The sequence below is a fragment of the Acanthopagrus latus genome, chromosome 4 (genome assembly GCF_904848185.1).
Source record: "Acanthopagrus latus isolate v.2019 chromosome 4, fAcaLat1.1, whole genome shotgun sequence".
NCBI classification, from domain to species: Eukaryota; Metazoa; Chordata; class Actinopteri; order Spariformes; family Sparidae; genus Acanthopagrus; species Acanthopagrus latus.
The window spans coordinates 33,409,276-33,430,232 of record NC_051042.1 but is presented as its reverse complement, the minus strand read 5'-3'; the positions used below and the strand labels follow the sequence as shown (position 1 = coordinate 33,430,232).

Below are 20,957 nucleotides of genomic sequence, written 5' to 3'. Positions count from 1 at the left end.
TTCCCATAACAATTAAAAACATGGAGGAACTCCTTTCCCACCTGTTATACTTTGCTTATTTTATTACATCAGAGACCAGGTTCAATTATCATCTCAAGAATATACTTAAAGGATCAGTAAGTAAAAGTACCCATTATTCTAAATAACACATTGTAATGTCATGATGCAGAAACACCACAAGACTGTATTCACATGATGGCCATTTTCCTTTTATGTCATGTGGGAAGTTCAACTGTTGTACTGCTGTTCGAGGTAACATTAGCATTCGACCCCTTCCTCAGTTTCAGGACATACTACCAGGTTTAAACAAATGTGTTTAAGATATGACCTGGTATTTTACAGCCATTTCATTCCTATTGTGTCATCACCTTCATCTTCATCCTCCTGAAATGTATGCAAATAAGTGTAAAGCTAAATTGAAATGCTATTGTCCGCTAATTAATCAGGAAAGCAAAATTATTTATTGACGCTCACAGAAACTGTGACACAGAAAATGTCAAACTGAGCAGACAACCAAGACTGAACTCAAACTAACATGAGAAGGGGAGGAGGTGCAGGCGGAGACACTCAGGTGAGGAGACGCTCAGGTGAGGAGACGCTCAGGTGAGGAGAATGAGGTGATGAAACAGGAGAGCAACAAAGGAACTGATGGGCTGGGCTCATGAGGTTGATGCAAGGCAGGCGTACATCCAAGTGCTGAGAGGCCGGCACCTTAAGGCAGGGAGACCACGCCCACATAATGTACACACACACACGCACGCACACACACACACACACACACACACAGTATTACGCAATTCATCCATGTCATTCCTATTGTGCGATAAAACACTGTCACCTTCATCTTCATCCTTCGGAAATGTGTATAAATATGTGTAAAGCTAAATTTAAATGCTACTGTCTGCTAATTAATCAGAAAAGCAGAATTATTTATTGACACCCAGAAACTGTGACACAGAAAATGTCAAACTGAGCAGACAACCAAGACTGAACTCAAACTAACATGAGGAGGGGAGGAGGTGCAGGCGGAGACGCTCAGGTGAGGAGACACTCAGGTGAGGAGACGCTCAGATGAGGAGATGCTCAGGTGAGGAGACACTCAGGTGAGGAGACGCTCAGGTGAGATGCTCAGATGAGGAGAATGAGGTCATGAAACAGGAGAGCAGTAAATAAATGATGGGCCGGGCTAATGAGGCATAATGTGCGCACACACACACACACACACACACACACACACAACTGCACTCTTACAGAATTTCTTGGGTGTAATCCATCTGATCATCTGCTGCCAGATATCCTCTTGATTTCAACATTTTGTTTCAGTGATGTCAGTGAAGTCAGTTGTGCACAGAACGAAGTCCCCACAGTCTTTTTTAAGAGAGCTCACACAAAATGTTTTGAGTAGCAAAAATGGACTAGAACTAACACTTCATTGTTCTCTGGAATCACAAAAAATTAACCTTACACTTTGAACTTTAAACCTTTTGACGTCTTCTAAAAAATGTTACCTTCTCTTTCATTATGTGGCCACTTCTGACTAAATCCTCATGTTGGTTGTCTTTAAATGAGGAGAAGTGTCAAGGCAGGACTCGTCAGTTTAATGTGATGTGAGATTGATAGACATGTGTATTTTATATATCTTATGTAACTGGATTTATCACTTGTGATTCTGTCTCAACTGATTTATTCTGCTTCTTAGTCATGTTCCTGTATGTGTTGGGTGTCTTTACATTTCCTCCTTTTGTGTGATTTCCTTCCCTGTTTTCATTTGTTTCATCAGCCCTGGCATATTTATTTAGACTTATATGTTGTTTATAGTCTGTGCGAACCCTGTTATTTTTGTCAGTTCATTCTCTGTTATTCCCCTTAGTCCGTTTCCTGATTTGTTTGGATTTACACTTCATGTTTGTTTTTTTTTTTGTTTTTTTTTTTCCCCCAGCTTTCGTTAAATAAAGCCCCCTTTATCTTCCTGCCTGCCTCCTGAGTGACTTGTATTTGGGTCCTTTTGGGTCCTATTTTTTGTTTCTAATTGGTTTTGAATAAAATCATTGCAAGGGAGCAGAGCAATGTAAATGTTATCAGTGAGAGTTTAAACCTTCAAACAGACCTACGAGGTGGATGAGTGTGCTGCCTATTAATGAGGAATACTGAGACACCTGGAACAGGGATGGAAATGGATAGACTGTGGGGGAATTCAGTTAGTAGCTCTACTATTAATATGTGAAGTTGGTCTAATTTCCAATAATTTCATTGCACCTGTTGACACAAGCCCTAAAAGACAACATCCACCCAGACACAGTCTGTTCACCCTGCTGCCATCTGACTAAAGATACAGACGCATCTGCTGCTGTACCACCAGACTACACAGCAGCTCCACTCCTCAAACTGTGTGATTCCACCAGACTACACAGCAGCTTCACTCCTCAAACTGTGTGATTCCACCAAACTACACAGCAGCTTCACTCCTCAAACTGTGAGACTCCACCAGACTACACAGCAGCTTCACTCCTCAGGCTGTGAGAGTCAATAACACTCCATCATAAAAAACAGTTTTTCTTGTGTAGCATAAAGGGACTACAACATACATTTTATTCTGGCTCTGATATTGATCGTTTCTCTGATTGTCAGACTCACTGCTTTTGTTTTAATCTGATTGTCAATAAAATTATGGAATTAAAACAAAAGTTGTACTTTGTCTCCGATGCAGCATTTAATATGCAAAATAACTAAGTACTCAAAAGTCATATTTGGGTAAAAGTTTGAAGCTAGAAAGGTGGCAGGGTCTGCCACATATAAACATATGTATAAGTATGAATCTGTGCTGTCATTTAAGATCAGTGCATTTATTCAGTCATGAAAAAAAGCGTTTCTTCATTTAGTTTGTTGAGGCAGAAAAAGATATTTCCCTTCTGATTCTTCACCAAGATACATAGTGCACATTTTAAGTATTTGATATTAAATGAACTTAAGTACATTTTTTCTAGAAATGTGCTTTTGATATTTGACTGTCAAAAGTACAAGTAGATTACAAATACATTTACATGTATGTATATATATATATATATACTGTAATTGGATCTGATATGCAGCATTTTTCTAATGTTCAGAATGTTCAGATTGCTGATAAAATTAATCAATGAAAAATGACTTTGTTTCTGATGCAGGAGTAAAGGTAGAAAGGTGGCAGGGTCCGTCACTCTGTGTTGTCCTTTCAGACCAGTTTGTTTATTCAGTCATGAAAACAAAGACAGTTTCCTTATTAGAGATCTGCTGATTAACATTCCTCACCAACACTACAGATTGCACCTTTAATGAGGAGTCCACATAAGGTGACGCAATACTGAGGTCTCTGAAGACTGACGTCAGAGGGGCGGAGTCGGCTCATGCACCCCCTCTCAGTGAATCAGCAGGAGGAGGAAATACACTGTACGAGGATTTGTCACCTGTATCCGCCACTACAAACACCGATTTGGATAGTGAAGTATATATATGGGTCTAATGGAGCTGCTGGTCACACTCAAACCTGTCCGGCTGCAGCATGACGCGGGTCAGTCTGCAGATGGTAAACGTGGTCCTGACTCTCACACAGCTCTCTGTCTTGCTCCAGTCTGCACGTCGCCTCACGTGTTTTTGTCTCTTTGTTTTGCAGCTCTTTCTCGGCTCGCTGCTGATGCTCAGCGACCCCACGGTCCCCAAATGCGTCACCGAGGATGGCCTGAATAAACTGGTCGAGGAGTTTCAGACGAAGTACCTGGACAAGAAGGTTTCTGTCCACCAGCCGGACAACAGGACCTGCAAGCAGGCCGCCGAGGAGATGCAAGGCGCCGAAAACAACCGCTCCGTCTCCCCGTGGAGGTACAGGTAGGCGACCACACGCTGCTACGGAGACCGCGATGGGACAGAAAGACGCTCCGATATCTTGTGAGCAGAAATCACTGTCTGTCACAGCAGCGGAGGAGGAAGGAGAACTTAAACTAGTTATACATCACTTTGATTCAACTGAAAGTCACCAGCTTGAATAGTACTTGAAGTTTAAAAGTTAAGTTAGCTTTTAAAAGTTTTAAAGTAACTGTAACTTAACCAAAATGTGTCTGTTTGACGTCATGAGACTCAACGATCCATCTCTGTGGTGCGTTCAGGAACAGCTGGGACAAATCCTACTGATTCTACCTTTAACTTTGATAGTCTTTGAATTCTATTAATTTGACGTGAGCTTCAGTTAGCTTTGAGCACAAATGTCCTTCAGAGGGAGACTTTTTACTCTGATACTCTGAGTCCATGTCAGAGCCTGAACTCTGTTACTGTGCTGGAGGAAACAAGATGGATCAGAACTTTTACTTTTACTAGTATTTTTTAACACACTTCTACTGGAGGTCTACTGGAGTCTACGTTCATTTGTCCAGTGTTCAAATACGTCACAGGTCTTTGAATTTAAATACTGTTTGGATATGTGATTTACAGTTTCTAAACTTTCAGATTAAAACATAAAACTTTAAGTCTATTTGATCCTAATATTTTGAAAAACAATTGGAATTAAAGTTTCTAAACTTAAAAAGATTAAAACTTTGGATTTATCCTTTAAATAGAACTTAGCTGTTGATAAACTCATCAGCTCCACTTGTTTATTATCTGGGTTCAGTTTTGGTGTTTGGTTGTCACATAGAGGAGATTTGTCCTGTTAATATCTAAAGGTGGCAGATTCACTGATCAGTCCGGAGCTTGTGTATTGATCGCTTTGCGTTCTGTCTGGCTGTCTCCCATCAGATTAAATGAGGATGTTAACAGGATCCCTCCCACAATCCCCTTTGCAGAGTGCATTTGTGAGGGTTGCATCATCGACAAGCAGGAAAACATGAGCTACAACTCCAGAGCTGTGCACGCCTGGCTGAGGATCCACTGGAAGACAGGAAAGTGCTCCAACAACAAATACAAAGTGAAAAAGGATTTTATCAAAGTCCCTGTTGGCTGCACTTGTGTTGTGCCAAATTACACAAAATGATCACAGTGTAATCGCTCAGCACGCTCACACCGGTGCTGACCTTTTACATTTTTTCTCTTAATTAACCAAGTTAGCAAAATAATCCATCTTGTAGCCTGCTAGTTTAGCTTGCATAACGTAAATTGATCTGTTTCTATGTGATCTGTCACAGTTTATGGTTTCTTTGGGGAAAACAGATCAAAACATTCTGCTAATCACTGATTTGAGAATTTTTTTATTTTTTTTTTACAAACGTAGGTAAAAAAGCTGCCTCATAGACTGTTGAAGTGAAACTAAAACTTGGGTTCCAGAAGAAAAAACTCATTTAAGATCATGTTGCGCTTATTTACACGCAGTGAAGGATGATGTCGGACAATGGAACACTTTGGTCCAGACAGAAATATATAAAGAAAGAAATATTAAACCAATTGCTCTGAAAATATGCAAAGACATTTAAAAACGTGCTGATTTTATAGATCCTACATTGTAGTAAAAATTCTATTTAATTATTTAACAGATTGCAGCAGGATTTTATTGATCACTTCACTTTCTATCTTGTGTCTGACCAAAGTTCCAAAGCTCCGGCAGAAATCTGGTGACACAAATGTATTTATAAAAAATATAAAAGCTTCTCAGCTTATCATTTCAGCACAACTGAAACCATGTAACCTCAGTGAGCAGAAGCTTTCAGCTATAAGCAACAAAACGCTGCACTGTTTAACTTTGAGAGCAGTAGTTTGCACGTACTGATTAATGTGAAATGATGTTTATGTCTTTATATGTTCAGAAATGCCACATTGACAAGCAGCAAGAAGTGAACAGTTAAAGGAATAGTTTGACATTTTGAGTATTTATTTGTGGAGAGTTAGATGAGAAGATTAATTTGTTCATGTTTCCGCAGCCAGCAGACGTTTGACTTAGCTGAGCATATTTTCTGATGGGCAAAGGTTAATGTAGTGGTTAGTAGTTCTCAGGCTGAGTAAATGTTCTTAGCTTGCTAAATATTAATTAAATGCTTTAATCATAAAAGAAAGAGAACACCGTAGTGTAAAATGGTATTTCGTCAGTAGTTTCAGTAAACAGATGGAAAGTGTTATAATCACTCTCTCTGGTTTTCTTGTAAGACCCGCCCTACTCTGCCTCTGATTGGCTCGTCAGTTTCATGTGACAAAAGCCTTGACAGATTTTCTGTCCTGGTATTCCATGTTGAATACATCTAGCATGTTTTTGCACGAGAGACATGGAAGAGTTTAACTGATAGATGATGTATTATTCTCCAATAACATTGTTGAATAAGGACATTTTGTGCTGGACAAACAGAGGGAGGAGAGGGACATAAACAATATACTGTTAAATCAGACCACAGGGATTTGTTTTCTAAATGTATGTTCAACAAATGGCCAGTGGTGGAGATGATACAGCAGATTTTCTTCTTTAGTTTCCTCAGAAAACACACCGACCACAGCTTTTTGTCTTATCAGAAGCGCACAAAAAACAGATTTAACCAGAGACAGTTTGAGTCCAGTGTTGAGAACGCAACCGACGAAAGGAACTAATCGGCCACCAATGTGGTGGGAACCATGATAACACCATTACCAGTCTTTATGTTAAACTAAGCATCATTGTAACTTGACATTTAACTAGTGCTGGGCAATATATACGACACATATAGTAATCGTGATGTGAGATATCGTCATATCTAAAGCAGCATCACCAAACTGTTCTTCTTGTTCTGATCCTTGTCTTAACACACTTAGTCATTATATTCACATTACAGATGATTATTTAATATTTTGTTAAAGTACCAATACTTACCTTGCAATACTGTTGCGCGATCTGGACAAAAACTATTGCAACATAATTTTAAAGCCATACAGCTCAGCGCTACTGTTAACTGATAAACGTGAGACTGCTATCGATTACCTCATCTAACACTTAAGCAAGTGAACTTGTGTTGAAGTGTATTTCTCAAAATGTCAAACTATTTTTGTAAAAAAGGACAGTATTAGGCACAAATGCATATTTTGTACAACTTACACACTTACATTTATTCTTAAACCTCAACGTGATGAAGTTAAAACTCTAAAGCATCAAAGTATTAAAGCTAGTTGCATTTTTGTTCTCTGTTTTTAATGTGAAATAAGCCTTTTTAGGCTAAACGTGAAGATTCCTACAGTTTTTTATTGATTTTAATTATTTTATTTTATTTATATGGTATTTTTGTTGTGATCAAAGGTAATGTGTATTTGATCACTGAAGGGGCCAGTGAACTAAGTTGTATATGTTTTAAAATTCATTTGGCAAAACTGTAACAATCGTGGACAGAGGTGGCTTCCGACTCTGTAAGGACACTCCCACACTCTGTAAGGACACTCACACACTACGTAAGGACACTCACACACTATGCAAGGACACTCCCACACTCTGTAAGGACACTCCCACACTCTGTAAGGACACTCACACACTATGTAAGGACACTCACACACTATGCAAGGACACTCACACACTATGCAAGGACACTCACACACTCTGTAAGGACACTCCCACACTCTGTAAGGACACTCACACACTATGCAAGGACACTCACACACTCTGTAAGGACACTATCACACTCTGTAAGGACACTCCCACACTCTGCAAAAGCCTGCGACTCCCCTCTAGTTAGTTCGAACTGAGGGAGCTTCTTGGCTGGAAAGTAAGACGTCTTCAATAAACTGAAACTGGTCCAGTTGCCTATTATACAGCACTAAGAATATGAATGTTGACCTCTGCTGGATAAAAGGTGTAATACACCCCAGGGGGATAAATGTGACTAGTTCATCCACTAGTGTAGATGTTTTATCATGTCTTTCACTGTAGGATATTTTATGCCGTTAAAGGTTGTTTAGCTTTGTTTTGTAACCTTCGATGCTGAGGAGACTCGGGGATAAATCCTCTCATATGAGACAGTCAAACTCTCAGATTTGTAACAACGTGGCCCTCGACTGCCCCACTGAAGTCATTTAAACCAGGCTCTTTGTTTTGTTCTTGTGTGCTGCTGCTTGTCTCATATTTGTTCAGCTCTCTCCATGTTATTATTCATTTGCAACTATGCACTTTTTAAACTATTTACACACAAAATTAAAGAGTGCGTTTGAGTCTTTTGTCCTGTTCTGTTTTTTTTTGTACAGCAGCTTATTTCTTATTTTATCTCTATATTTTGAAAAACAATTGGAATTAAAGGGATTTATATAAATTATAGTCATGTAAACTTTTAGTTTTTGGTTGATTCTGGCGGCACCTTGAGGACAAAAGGTGACAAACCACCAGATTACTGAGCAGCTTCTGTCCCGGGGCTGGCAGACTTCAACCGACCCTGTGACGGGCTTTAAAAATAACACTTTAACTCAAAACGAAAGAGTCGATGTTCTCACTGATGGCTTCGTTTGCTTTTGTGGGTCATATAGAAACTTTAATGTTAAATTGAGACTGTTTCAGAAGCAGGTAGAAGATCCTCGTGGTACGTTAAATCACTGAGATCATGAATAGATCCAAAGCACTGATAGTTACATGATCAAAGCATTTAATATTTGCTGATAGTTGATGACATTGTGGCTCCCTTTAAAGTATTCTGAATGAGGTATTTGTACTTGATGTTTGTGTTGTACCCGTGGATTCCTGATGAAACTTAAAAATGTGATGTCATGTTTTCCACGTGGTCTGTTTGTTTGTTGGATGATTTCTCAGCAAGATCGCACAAAAACTACTCAATGGACTTCCACAAGACATTGGTCTCAATTAAGACCCCCTTAATTTCAGGTGTGGATCCAGATAAAGCAATGAGTCCAACTTTAACATAGCATTAACATGGCATTTTTCAACATTTTTGGGATCTTGATGGAAAAAAATCACAAGTATTTAGGTGGCTGGAAACTATGAGTGAGTACAGCAGTGATCTGTTGGGGCCTTGGCAGAGGTATGCACTCTACTGAGTGCCATTCTTGTTCTTGGTCTTACATTGATTTGGGGGATAATTGTGCTCAAAGTTGTTGAACTACTGCTCCCATAATTTGGGGGATGTAAACTGTGAATTATGTCATGTACTTCTGTATGTTATTTACTGTAGGTTACAACTGGACCAATATTAAAGTGAAACTCTTGCCAAAAAGCAACCGAGTCTTTATTTGTGATTGAATGTTGTCATTATAATATAGCATCAAAATTCCTATTTTTAAAACAGTAAGAAGGCTCGACACAACATGAAACTTTGCTCGTAGTATCACCAGGGTCTCTACACATGAACACGAGCTTAGAAAACTTTTTCGATCCCCGAGTGCGACCTCAGCAGGAGAGTAATGATGGACCTCCGATCGACTGTTTTTGTCTGCCATGATGGCAGTGCGCCGGAGATCCAGCTCCTACGGTGAGTGGTTCAAAAACGAAACCTCTTTCGTTGTAATTATGCTTTTACACAAATTTTTAACTCATATTCAATTCCAAATAAAGCCTCGTTTGCTTTTTGGCGAGAGTTTCACTTTAATTTTAGCATTTGTTAAATTTTTGACCTTTAAAGTCAGCTGAATAAGGTTTTAGTATTTCACGTTTGGACTGCACACATGGGTTTACACAGAGCTGGAACTGATTTACTGATATGTAATGAACAACTTTAAAATGTGATGATTCTCAGTCAAGTTCTGGACTCATGGAGCATCTTTTTATTCTGTGAATTCTATAAAGCAGATTAATGGGCGTTTATACACAAAGATTAGCCCGGATCATTGTAGCCCGATGAACCTTTGTAGCACATGAGTGTGGAAATCTGCACAGGAAGTTTCTACACAGTTAAAGAAAGATTAAACCCAAATGTAGCAGACAATAACTTTTATTTTCATGATTACTGTAGCATGAACACAGGAACACTGGTGAGGTCTATAACGTACATGTCATCGACCAAAGGAACTAAACTCCCAGAGGGCCCAGACAGAAGTTATGTTCCGTCAGGGCACAATAATTACTATTGTTCACCCAGACAGACATCTCCAGCATAACTTATGATTTGACGCTCATCTCGGCAGGACGTCACTTGTCTCAGTCGCCACAAATTACGTCTGTTTCTGAAGTAAAGCATCTGAATCACCCCACAAACCTGCCACACCAACAATGTTTTAATAGTCGTATCAACGATGCTCATCCAAGTATTTATGTTTTTAATCAAAGCGTTGACATTTTTACATTCTGTACAATATGAAACATTGTGTGTCTTAGCTGTAACAACATTGAAAAGTAACATAAAGACAGCAATGATTCAGAACGGATGCATTCATTTGTTTTTCGGTCATTTGTTACACATGAACTGAGCAGAACACTGTGAGGTCTTCACCAAGTCGGTTTTGCCTCATTGATCAGTTGCAGTGTATAAAATGCCCACTTGGTGTCTCTGCATGACAGCAGGAGGGAAAACATGCAGTGAGCCGCTCAGCATGAGTCGGCTGAGGTCAACGAGACGGAAAACAAAATGAGGAAACTATTTATGTTACACCACTGTACAGTTGTTGAACTATCAGTCTGTGATTATCTCTGGTATACACACACTGAATGGTGTAAACTTCATTTATATACAAGTGCTTCCCTAAACCAAAATGGTTGCAGGTCTTAGATTTCTGTGTCCAGGAGACAAAAAATGCTCGTGTTTCACTGTCTTTTTTTTTTTTATTTGGCTCTCATCACAATAGATAACAAAAGATGAATGTTAATCTTTTGTTATGTGAGCCGAATAAAAAAGGAAATGCGAGAGTTCTGTCCTTGATTGACTCCGAAATCTGAGATTTCCAACCCATTCAAATATTTTTGGGAAAATGCCCGCTGGAGACTGGATTCAGCTGGAGAATCCCATTGTTGAGGCGTTATCTCATTTTCCAGTTCAGAGTTGTAAAGTGCTTTATACATTAAGACATAGATACATTCATTGAACCATCACAGACAATGCAGACATGGAACCGAGGCAGGAAGACTGGTGATAGAAGTTGGAAAAGCACCAATTTAAAATGACATTTGACTCTAAAAATACCATGTGGAGAAAATACTCCTCTGTTAATCTAATTTTTCTAAATCTTGTTTATCTGCAATAAGAGGAAAAGCAGCAGTACTAGCAGGTGAGGAATATATGAAAAATACATAATTTACACTTTATAGAAAGGTTGCAAACACATAGATGTTCAAGTAATGCATAACAAACATGAGGATTTACTTCACCTGTTCAATGATTACGAAAAGGTAAAGTCAACATGTGATTACAGTCAATAGATCATCAGTAAATTAATGTTTCTACTCAGTCACATTGTACATCAATTTATTGTATTTACCATCAAATCAAATTAAACCAATTTACACACAGAAGAAGAAGCAGCTCTCATGGAAGTACAAAGTGTTTCTGATCTTTGGAAAAAAATCTCCACCAAGTTCATGAGCGATGCGGTTAATGTGCGTAGGTCAGCTCCTCCAAACACTGAGTGTAAAAAGTAAACATAGCAACCTTATGTTAGCTAAACTGAGTGAGCCACTGATACAGGGTCAGATCTGTTCGGGAGAGGAGTAAAGGCACTGACACAGGGTCAGATCTGTTCGGGAGAGGAGTAAAGCTGCTGAGACAGACCCAGGGTCAGATCTGTTCAGGAGAGGAGTAAAGGCACTGACACAGGGTCAGATCTGTTCAGGAGAGGAGTAAAGCTGCTGACACAGACCCAGGGTCAGATCTGTTCAGGAGAGGAGTAAAGGCACTGACACAGGGTCAGATCTGTTCAGGAGAGGAGTAAAGCTGCTGAGACAGACCCACAGACTTGTGACTTTTTCATATAATTCTGATTGTTTTCTCACAATTACGTGTTTTTTTCCCCCTCAAAATTATCACTTTTTTCAATATTGTGTTTTTTTCAGAATTATGTCTTTAATCTCAAAATTAAAGTCTGAGAAAAAAAAACCTCTGGTCGTCTTCGGTAGCTCCGCGACTCTGTAACAACTGAGAAAGCAGTTCTGTGCAGCAGCGAGGCCACAAGCTGAAACATGTTGGCTTGTAGATAAAGTTGCTCTTTGTACTACAAGTGTCACCAGAGTGTTGACGTCTTCTCTCTATGTGCAGCTTTAGTCCTCGGCTTCTACATTATGTTCAGGTCAACACACCCTGTACTTTACTTACAGGCATCAAATGTTTGAATACTAAACAGAGATAAGGCACCAATCAGTCAGCATCCTGAAAGACATATTGTTACCATGTTTACTGTACTCCTGCTTTTACTTTAGTCCTACAGAGCAACACTGCTGATCTGTGACGTGTCTCAACGCGTCTCAGAGTTTCTCTGCCGCATCATGATTACTGCTGGAGAACAAACCTGTAGAAAACATGAATGGCACGGAGCCATGTGGGCTCATACAACCGCCTGTTTCATTAAGACTGTAAAACCAGGCAAACATCCAGTCTCATTGTTTCCGAACCAAGTGATTTGACAACCTTGGACAAATATTAATCCTGCCGTCACTCCTTTTACCTCAGCAGCCTTCAAGGACAGAGCTTCTCAAGTTTTAACTGGCTGTGGTGAAGTGTTCTGTTTATCACTGTAAAAATCTGACAGGAGTCAGGATGAAATCCCTCAAAACACAGAATTAACCTTGTAAAAGGAACTGAGGAAATTCATTCCTGGTGTCAATATGTTAGTCCATCTTTAGCTGTCATGTGTTCGATCAGCAGTATGGACCTGGTTTTATAAAGTCTTTCCAGTCCCTCACACGATCAGTGTGTTCATGTGTGGTGGTGGCTACCAGCCTGGAGTAAGCACAGCGACTGTACGGCACCGGAAACACGTTAAAATATCCCCCGTTCGGGGGGTCGGTGGGGTTGATGCCCAAGTGCTTCAAACACAACCCCAAAGACACGTCTTCAATGTAAATAGGTTTGATGTGTCTGGACGCCTCCACCAGCTTTTTAGGGAGATCCAAAGACAGAACATAGCCCAGACCCAAAGGATAGGGTGGGTACTGTGGGTTAGAGTAAAGCTCCTCAGGTACGTACCACTTAGAACTTTTATCTCTGAGGACTTCAGCGTTTCTCGCTACAAGTCCAGTCATGTAGTTTGTCTTTGGAGCATTTAACAACATCTTGACGAGGTTGGACAAATTCAAAAACATGTCCGAGTCAATCTTCATGGCATAAGAGGCGCCGGAGCAGTGGGAGTCCAGCCACTCCAGCATCACCATGGTCTTGATGGTGAGGTTCTTGTAGCAGTCCAGGAAGTCGCTCTGGATCAGGTCTCGGTGCTCTTTGCTCTCCTGCAGCAGCTGCTCTTGGATCTGCTCTGCTCCCTCTCCGGTCTGCAGCCCCAGCAGGAAGAACAGCTTCACCACTTTGTCCAGAACCAGGCTCTCACCTCCCCAGGTGCTGCGGACCACGTCCCGGTGAGCCCTGTTGTGGGGCGCCACAGGAACCATCAGAACCAGGAAAGGCTTCTGCTGCTCGCAGGTCTTTGGCTCGTTTATAACAAAGTGGTACTCCCAGGGGTATTCCACTAAATACGGTCCTGGAGATTTATAAGGAACTGGTGCTGGTGGCTCAGCTTCCTGCTGGGTCACCTTCGGTGATGTGATGTTGTCAGAACGAGGGAATGTGGAGGAGCCGGTTGCGCTGTTGAGGGAATCCGTCGAGGGGGAGATGACATCTTGTTTTTTAAATGAAGTCAACCATTTAGGGTTCCAGTCAGGTTTCATCTCCTTTAAATCCGTGCTGTAAAAAAACAGAACTGCTCCCAACACCAGGATGAAGAAGAGGCAGTGACGCCGTGAGCAGATACACCTTCTGCTGCTTTCTGCCGGCGTCACACCGTCCACTGTGTCCTGGCTGAGAGGAGAAGGACGCAAATCAGTAACACAGCCATCGTGTTATTATTAGTAGTAAATTAAACTTTAAAGAAGACGATGATGCTTTGCTAATGATTAACAGTACCTTCCTTCCTTCCTTCCTTCCTTGTTCTCTGCTTTCTCGCACGACAGAATTGATTCATGAATACAGATGATAATATTTAAAATGTTTACATACCATTGTCTTCCTTTAGCAAAGCCAGTTTTCAGCATGTTGACACACGCCCGTCTATAGATTTGGGTTGTCGTCCTTGTAGGTATTTTAACAACTTATTGCTCCACAGAAAAAAATCATGTCAGCTGTTCAGTTACAGACACGAGAGACTGTCACCGCTCTGTGACGACCCGACACAAGAACATTATGTTAGTCCTGAGTTTACCTGTCTCTATAACATGCTCTGCCATTTGTGCGACTCTGGTTCCTCCCTCTATGCAGTAACCATGGCACTGTGTCCGTTCCTTACCTGAGGTGGAGCCACACCTTTGTTTGCACCACCCCTTGAGTTTGCACAAGTGTTGTTTTTGCCTCAAAGCCAATGAAAAACTAGAAATCCTCCAGAGGCTTTGTACACAGCTGTGACAAGCTGAGCAGGAGCTCCTTTATCACAGTGAATCACAGTGTGTGTGTGTGTGTGCTGACAGAGATGAGTGTGTGTGTAACAGCCAATGAGAAAGACTTATATGGACTTTGACGCATGAACCTGATGATATTTTGTTGGACTTGCAGAACTGTTGCAGTGTATTTTATGTGCAGTCATAATAATAATCTGCTAAATGTACTTTACTCTCTACATGTGCTCACTTCTCCAGTTTATCTTTACAGCTTCAGTTCACCACAAAAGTTATCTGACATCACTTTCCAGTTGGAGCAGGTCTGGATCATACGCTTATTACTCTTAACTTTAATTAATATTGTTTAATGTATAGAGACCCAGAGCAGAAACAGTGGAGAGGAAAAAGAACTGTGAGAAAATCTTGTATTTACTAGTTTTTTGTGTGTTTTTATTTCCATAATGTTGTTTATTTGTTCCAACAATGAGTCAAACCACCAACACACACAGATCTACTATAGTAACTACATGTCAAATAAATGTAGCAGTAAAAAGTTGAATATTTGCCTCCAAGTTTGAATGGATTTGAAATATAAATTAAAGCAGTGAAGTGCAAATACCCTTTGAGTAGATGTACATAGTTAAATTCAATCACTGTGTTGTGATTCGAGCTTTGGTGTTCAGTCTGGATGTGTGTGCGTGTTCGTGCATGTGTGTCTCAGACAGACACCTGTTATCCCGCCCTGCGTATTTACAAAGACCAAATACAGAGACGTCGTCTCACTGACTGTTCTTTCACATTACTGCAGCTGTCAGAATGGCTGATTTAATGTAATAACATTATGTATTAATACTTCACCTGTGGCCGAGGTGACGGCCATGTTGGTGACGATGTAGCTCATGTGTTAGCTCAACACAATTCTAAAGGGATAAAGAAATAGAGCTGAGGAGACGACTTAGTTTTGGAGGCTGACTGAAGATAGCATCGTCCTGGTTCCCTCCACAGAAAGAGAATTAATTAATTAATTACTGAGAATCTCTGCGTCAAACACAAGTTTATGATCCTTACAGTTTCTGTTCATCAGATAATCACCACAGTTTTTATTTCCTTTTAAATGTGTCCCTGTTGTTTGTTTTTTAGTCTACCTGGACAAACGACCTGCTTTATGTTGAGTGAAACCTGTCTGCAATAAGAAAAACGTCCTCAGAGTTACTGCTGGACGTGTTATTTGCGAGTCAAATCGTACAAACTCTCCAAGTTTGCTTTTTAAAAAAGTTTTGTCCCATTTCCATTTCTAAATGTTCATGATTGTGTTATCAAAAGTTGGAGCCAAGTGAATGTTATTTTGCTGTTCCAGTTAATTTCCAGGTCAGGAGCATGCACAGAGCTGTCGAGTGCTTCCTCGTCAAACTGGTATTTCTCTTTTGTACAGCTTCCTGTGCAGAGAAGTGATGATGTTCAAACAGGAGGAACCGTTGGCAGAAAGTTAGAAAACACCCTGTTGTCTCAAATATCCCGGTATGTTGCAGGATTAAGGTCCTTCACCTGAACCTATTAAGCCTTCCTCACACCTGCTGTGGAACCCGGACGAGCTGTATTTGTGTTTGCAAATCGTCATGAGCTGTGTGAAAATGATCCATCACCACCTGACAGCAGCTCGCCCTGTAAACACACACGAGTCGTTTTTTGCAAATCTTTGGTAAAGGACACCTTCATGCTTTAAATGTTGAAACAACATTATTTGTTTTTCTAATTTTTAGCACGGTTTGTGTGCGTCATGTGTTTCTAGGCAGACTCTTCAGGTCCTGTTGGCTTAGTTTGATAAAACCTTTTGTTTATGTTAATTCAGCTGTATTTTAATGTTCTTTTTCTTGTTTCTCGGGCAGAATAAAACAGTTTTATAGATGCATTGTTCGATGTAGCCTCCTGTGTGTGTACTGTTTAAAGTTTTATTATTATGTCAGATCGAAACATTGTGATGAACCACAACATAATAATATATAATCCTCTGATGTCAGTCTTAGGGTGGTTAATGAAAGTATGGAGGTAAATGAGGCCACAAGTCAAAGTAAAATAACACAGCTGATGACTGATTAGCTGCTGTTTGACTTCCAAGCTAACGTCACCTATTGATTATATCCAGTAAATTTTACCTCTGGGTTTAAATCATATGGTTCAAAATATGTGTTGATGTTTTATAGTTAATTTACACCTTTGCTGTTGTCTTGTGTAACAATATAGAACTGTAATGTTAGCTAGGAAGAGGCTGATTGCTAACGTAAACATTTCTCATACCCGTTAGCTAATGTTAGCGTCCAAGTGGTTGGAAGTGGTTAAATGCTAACTTACACTGAAGGTAAAATGGCCAACATGTAAATATCGTCCTTTGTTGCTATCATTTACACATTAATTTCTATTTTCTATTATAGATCTTATTTGGGTGTTGGTTTAAAAAACAATTTTGACAGATTTATAGCAATTTCTGGGCTGAAGAACATGAAACCAACCTGACAACACAGACCCCGTCTCAGATTGGCATCACAATCTTTCTTGCTCTTTCTTCACAAATACAAGGGTTAAACCGCATCACGTTAAACATTAACTACAACTGTCTAACGGGGGATCTTGTGCCCTGGTTTTTATGTTTATCATTGTGTGAGCTGAGTTTAGGTGAAAATTCCACGGTGTCGTGTTGACCCTGCTGCAAACATTACAAAGTTTGTTTGAACTCAGTCATTTATTACACAGTTTGTAATCGGACGGATGATAACTGGATAAAATGGAAATATAGAATTTGCAATATAACATTATCATGGAGATGTACATGATTGTGTGTGTTTAGGTGGATGTAGGTGGTGCTCCCATAGGGCCAACAACACTGTTAAAAATTAACAAATTACCTAAAGTTCACATGTGATGCAGGGGTTTCCACCTCTGGAGGCGTTTCCTTATCTCCAGGTTGTGCCATGAATCCTTCTCCTTTGACAATACGGTACCTGAGTTATCTCAGCCGTTACTTCACTTTAAAGCACAAAATGTTTCAATACTACAGAAATAATTCACCGTTCAGACAACATCATTAGAGGACGGGTGAGGAGCAAAGACAGTTCAGTCCTCACTGGTAGTAGAAGTCCTTTCTTACTGATCAGCAGTATGGACCTGGTTTTATAAAGTCTTTCCAGTCCCTCACACGATCAGTGTGTTCATGTGTGGTGGTGGCTACCAGCCTGGAGTAAGCACAGCGACTGTACGGCACCGGAAAGACATGAAACCAACCCCCGTTCGGGGGGTCGGCGGGGTCGATGCCCAAGTGCTGCATGCAAAACCCCAAAAACACGTCCTCAATGTAAATAGGTTTGATGTGTCTGGACGCCTCCACCAGCTTTTTAGGGAGATCCAAAGACAGAATGTAGCCCAGACCCAAAGGATAGGGTGGGTACTGTGGGTTAGAGTAAAGCTCCTCAGGTACGTACCACTTAGAACTTTTATCTCTGAGGACTTCAGCGTTTCTCGCTACAAGTCCAGTCATGTAGTTTGTCTTTGGAGCATTTAACAACATCTTGACGAGGTTGGACAAATTCAAAAACATGTCCGAGTCAATCTTCATGGCATAAGAGGCGCCGGAGCAGTGGGAGTCCAGCCACTCCAGCATCACCATGGTCTTGATGGTGAGGTTCTTGTAGCAGTCCAGGAAGTCGCTCTGGATCAGGTCTCGGTGCTCTTTGCTCTCCTGCAGCAGCTGCTCTTGGATCTGCTCTGCTCCCTCTCCGGTCTGCAGCCCCAGCAGGAAGAACAGCTTCACCACTTTGTCCAGAACCAGGCTCTCACCTCCCCAGGTGCTGCGGACCACGTCCCGGTGAGCCCTGTTGTGGGGCGCCACAGGAACCATCAGAACCAGGAAAGGCTTCTGCTGCTCGCAGGTCTTTGGCTCGTTTATAACAAAGTGGTACTCCCAGGGGTATTCCACTAAATACGGTCCTGGAGATTTATAAGGAACTGGTGCTGGTGGCTCAGCTTCCTGCTGGGTCACCTTCGGTGATGTGATGTTGTCAGAACGAGGGAATGTGGAGGAGCCGGTTGTGCTGTTGAGGGAATCCGTCGAGGGGGAGATGACATCTTGTTTTTTAAATGAAGTCAACCATTTAGGGTTCCAGTCAGGTTTCATCTCCTTTAAATCCGTGCTGTAAAAAAACAGAACTGCTCCCAACACCAGGATGAAGAAGAGGCAGTGACGCCGTGAGCAGATACACCTTCTGCTGCTTTCTGCCGGCGTCACACCGTCCACTGTGTCCTGGCTGAGAGGAGAATAAAATAAAACTTTAATCGTTTATTCTTCTATTTTTTTGTTCTTAAATGAACAAAAGTAAAAAAAAAAAAAAGCTCTTTTAAAGTGAAAACACAGGTTCAGATAAAAGAAAGTTTTCACATTCATGAATGTTTTCTCGGTGCCTCCCGTCCTCAGAAACAGCTTCAAGAATACAGAAAACACATTTTTAAAAAGCGTACATACCATTGTGTTTCCTTAGCGAGGCCACTTTCCAGCATATTGTCATGCTCCTGTCTGTAGAAGAGGATTTGAGTTCTATCAGACGTGAAGCAGAGAAAAAACTTCCCATGAACAAGAGCGACTCGTGCCCATCAGTTAGAAAATCCTGGAGCAGCAGAGACCATGAAGCGTCTGAGTCCTGGATCCTACCACCTCTGTGGCCGTCTGTGTCATCAGTGAAGTCCCTGGGTTCATTAAGTCACCATGGCACTTTGACTGGTTTATTACCTGCAGGAGAGCCTCGCCTTTGTTTACCACGCCCATTCATTTGTGAGTGTTGGTTTTGCCTCAGTGAAGCTGAAAAGCTTGTACGAGCTGGGTCGGTGCTCTGTCATCACACCTGCGTGTGAAGGGAGGTGGAGGCATGGTTGAGCTGAGAAATCGTTCACTGAGTCACTTTATCTTTTTGTAATGTGTTCAACTGTGTATTCTACAGTGCACACATTAACTTAAACTTCCCACAAGATCAGATACCAGATATTTGTCTTGCTTCACATCTCGCCCACATGCAGTATCAGCACCACTGACGGCAAAACAAAAAAAAACAAAAAAAAAAACGTCTTGTAGGTATTTTGGAGTTTCCTTCTTCTTGGAAAATCATTATAGATGTTGATGACTCACTCTGCACCCGAGGGCTTAGATTCTTTATTCTGTGATGCTGCCATGGATGTCTTACAGAGGAAAGTCTCCAGAGGAGTGTGTTGCTCGGGTACGGCCCTCGCACACTTTCCAATCAACACAACTTCACAACTTGTTTTGGGTGAAACTGCATCAAGTTGTTGGTTTTGCCTCAGCTGCTCTCGGGCTGCTCTGCCTGGAGAAACTCTGGTCAGATGGCTAACTGCTAACAAACTGATAATCTGCAGCTTATCAAGGAGCACTTACACCTGAGAGGACAGAGGCTGATTACATGCCAACACACAGATACCTGTGGCTGTGTAAACTATTCACTAACTGCTGCCAAATGTAATGTTAGCTGCTGTCAGCGGTTCTCGCTGACTCAGGTCTGGGTCGAAAGAAAAACCACCTCACTACTTTATTCCCTTCGTCAAACTAGTGTGGCTTCACTCGGGCCCGGCCGTGTTCACTGAGCGCTGACTTTTAAATCCAACTGTGTGTTTTTGGGTCAAATACGCTGATAAAATGATGAAGTGTTGTAGAAAGATTAAATGAAAAGACACCAAACATGTTTATAAAGGCAAAGACAGAAACATTAAAACTGGACAAATGGAAACCAGGACAGAAAGGCTGTACAGCGGGTCATTAGAACCACCAGAACCTCACTGGTACCATCTACAGACCATCAGCCTGCTGATGTCGTATCTGTGGTCACACCTCCAGACTGTTTGTGTTCTCGAGTGACAGAATGTGGAAAATGTCGTCTAGAATCAACAACAGAAGACTCGTGGCTTTTGTTCTCAAACTGTGTGTGTGATGTTTCTGGTTTAACCTGAACTTTCCTCTGTGTTAATCTCATTTCCACTCTGGTGTCACTTTCAGCTCTCAGGGAAATCAGTGTGCACTGTGTTGGTTCCCTGGTGTTAAAGCTGCTACCTCTTATATATTTTTACTCTATATTTTATTTGCTCTCCTTACTTTGCACCATTAGTTTCTACTGACCTGAGGAGAAAAACAATATCATTGTACGTGTGTAGTGACAATAAACTCTAAATTCTACTCTGTTTTATCATGTGACAGTTCGAGCCGACACCCACTGATCATTAGAAACATTAAACAAATCAAAACAAATAGTAAGATTCAGAGCTCACTGGTGTCTTTCCATCATCGCTGCACATAGGACCAACCACAGCTTTCTTTCATAGTGAATTTAATCCATACAACAACCTGAAACCAGCAGAACTGGTCTGTCCGCTGCTTGTTCCATGTTGTGATGTTCAGGGTGAATGAAATCCACTCATGGTTTTCAGACTGGAGATGTGAATTCAGTCAAATGCCATTAACACCAAAATACAGACAGCAAACAGCCAACAGTCATCA

The 20,957-nt window shown here is 41.0% G+C and overlaps 3 protein-coding genes and 1 long non-coding RNA gene across 6 annotated transcripts; 1 reads left to right on the top strand and 3 right to left on the bottom strand.

Moving 5' to 3' along the window:
- Positions 1-49: 49 nt before the first annotated feature.
- LOC119018406 lies at positions 50-4,734 on the bottom strand. Its single transcript, XR_005074747.1, has 3 exons — positions 3,752-4,734; positions 1,004-1,127; positions 50-711 (listed from the first exon to the last, which is right to left on the bottom strand). It is a non-coding gene; the product is annotated as an uncharacterized LOC119018406 (long non-coding RNA).
- LOC119018405 (interleukin-17C-like) lies at positions 2,885-7,441 on the top strand. Of its 3 annotated transcripts, none has more exons than XM_037096053.1 (3): positions 2,885-3,562; positions 3,650-3,861; positions 4,765-7,441. In XM_037096053.1, exons 1-3 carry the CDS (start codon positions 3,539-3,541, stop codon positions 4,997-4,999), a joined length of 471 nt encoding a protein of 156 aa, XP_036951948.1. In that variant the 5' UTR covers positions 2,885-3,538; the 3' UTR covers positions 5,000-7,441. The 3 variants fall into 3 exon arrangements, with proteins under 3 accessions (XP_036951948.1, XP_036951949.1, XP_036951947.1); XM_037096054.1 differs by having other exon boundaries at positions 2,886-3,547; XM_037096052.1 differs by having other exon boundaries at positions 3,065-3,861.
- Positions 7,442-11,889: 4,448 nt separating this feature from the next.
- On the bottom strand, positions 11,890-14,629 carry LOC119018477 (beta-1,3-galactosyltransferase 2). The gene is made up of 2 exons (XM_037096158.1): positions 14,040-14,629; positions 11,890-13,841 (listed from the first exon to the last, which is right to left on the bottom strand). The coding sequence occupies exons 1-2, from the start codon at positions 14,072-14,074 to the stop codon at positions 12,692-12,694; spliced, it is 1,185 nt and encodes a 394-aa protein (XP_036952053.1). The 5' UTR covers positions 14,075-14,629; the 3' UTR covers positions 11,890-12,691.
- On the bottom strand, positions 11,890-19,140 carry LOC119018478 (beta-1,3-galactosyltransferase 2-like). Its single transcript, XM_037096160.1, has 3 exons — positions 18,924-19,140; positions 17,573-18,708; positions 11,890-12,705 (listed from the first exon to the last, which is right to left on the bottom strand). Exons 1-3 carry the CDS (start codon positions 18,956-18,958, stop codon positions 12,692-12,694), a joined length of 1,185 nt encoding a protein of 394 aa, XP_036952055.1. The 5' UTR covers positions 18,959-19,140; the 3' UTR covers positions 11,890-12,691.
- Between the last annotated feature and the right edge of the window lie 1,817 nt (positions 19,141-20,957).

What these genes read in the sequence shown, in the direction of transcription:
- LOC119018405 (XM_037096052.1), top strand. Translation starts at nt 3,539, where the DNA reads ATGACGCGGGTCAGTCTGCAGATGGTAAACGTGGTCCTGACTCTCACA. An exon ending in GTCTCCCCGTGGAGGTACAG is followed by an intron (nt 3,862 to 4,764) that starts GTAGGCGACCAC and finishes GTCTCCCATCAG; the next exon opens with ATTAAATGAGGATGTTAACA.
- LOC119018477 (XM_037096158.1), bottom strand. Translation starts at nt 14,074, where the DNA reads ATGCTGAAAACTGGCTTTGCTAAAGGAAGACAATG. An exon ending in TTTGCTAAAGGAAGACAATG is followed by an intron (nt 13,842 to 14,039) that starts GTATGTAAACAT and finishes TTCTCCTCTCAG; the next exon opens with CCAGGACACAGTGGACGGTG.
- LOC119018478 (XM_037096160.1), bottom strand. Translation starts at nt 18,958, where the DNA reads ATGCTGGAAAGTGGCCTCGCTAAGGAAACACAATG. An exon ending in CTCGCTAAGGAAACACAATG is followed by an intron (nt 18,709 to 18,923) that starts GTATGTACGCTT and finishes TTCTCCTCTCAG; the next exon opens with CCAGGACACAGTGGACGGTG.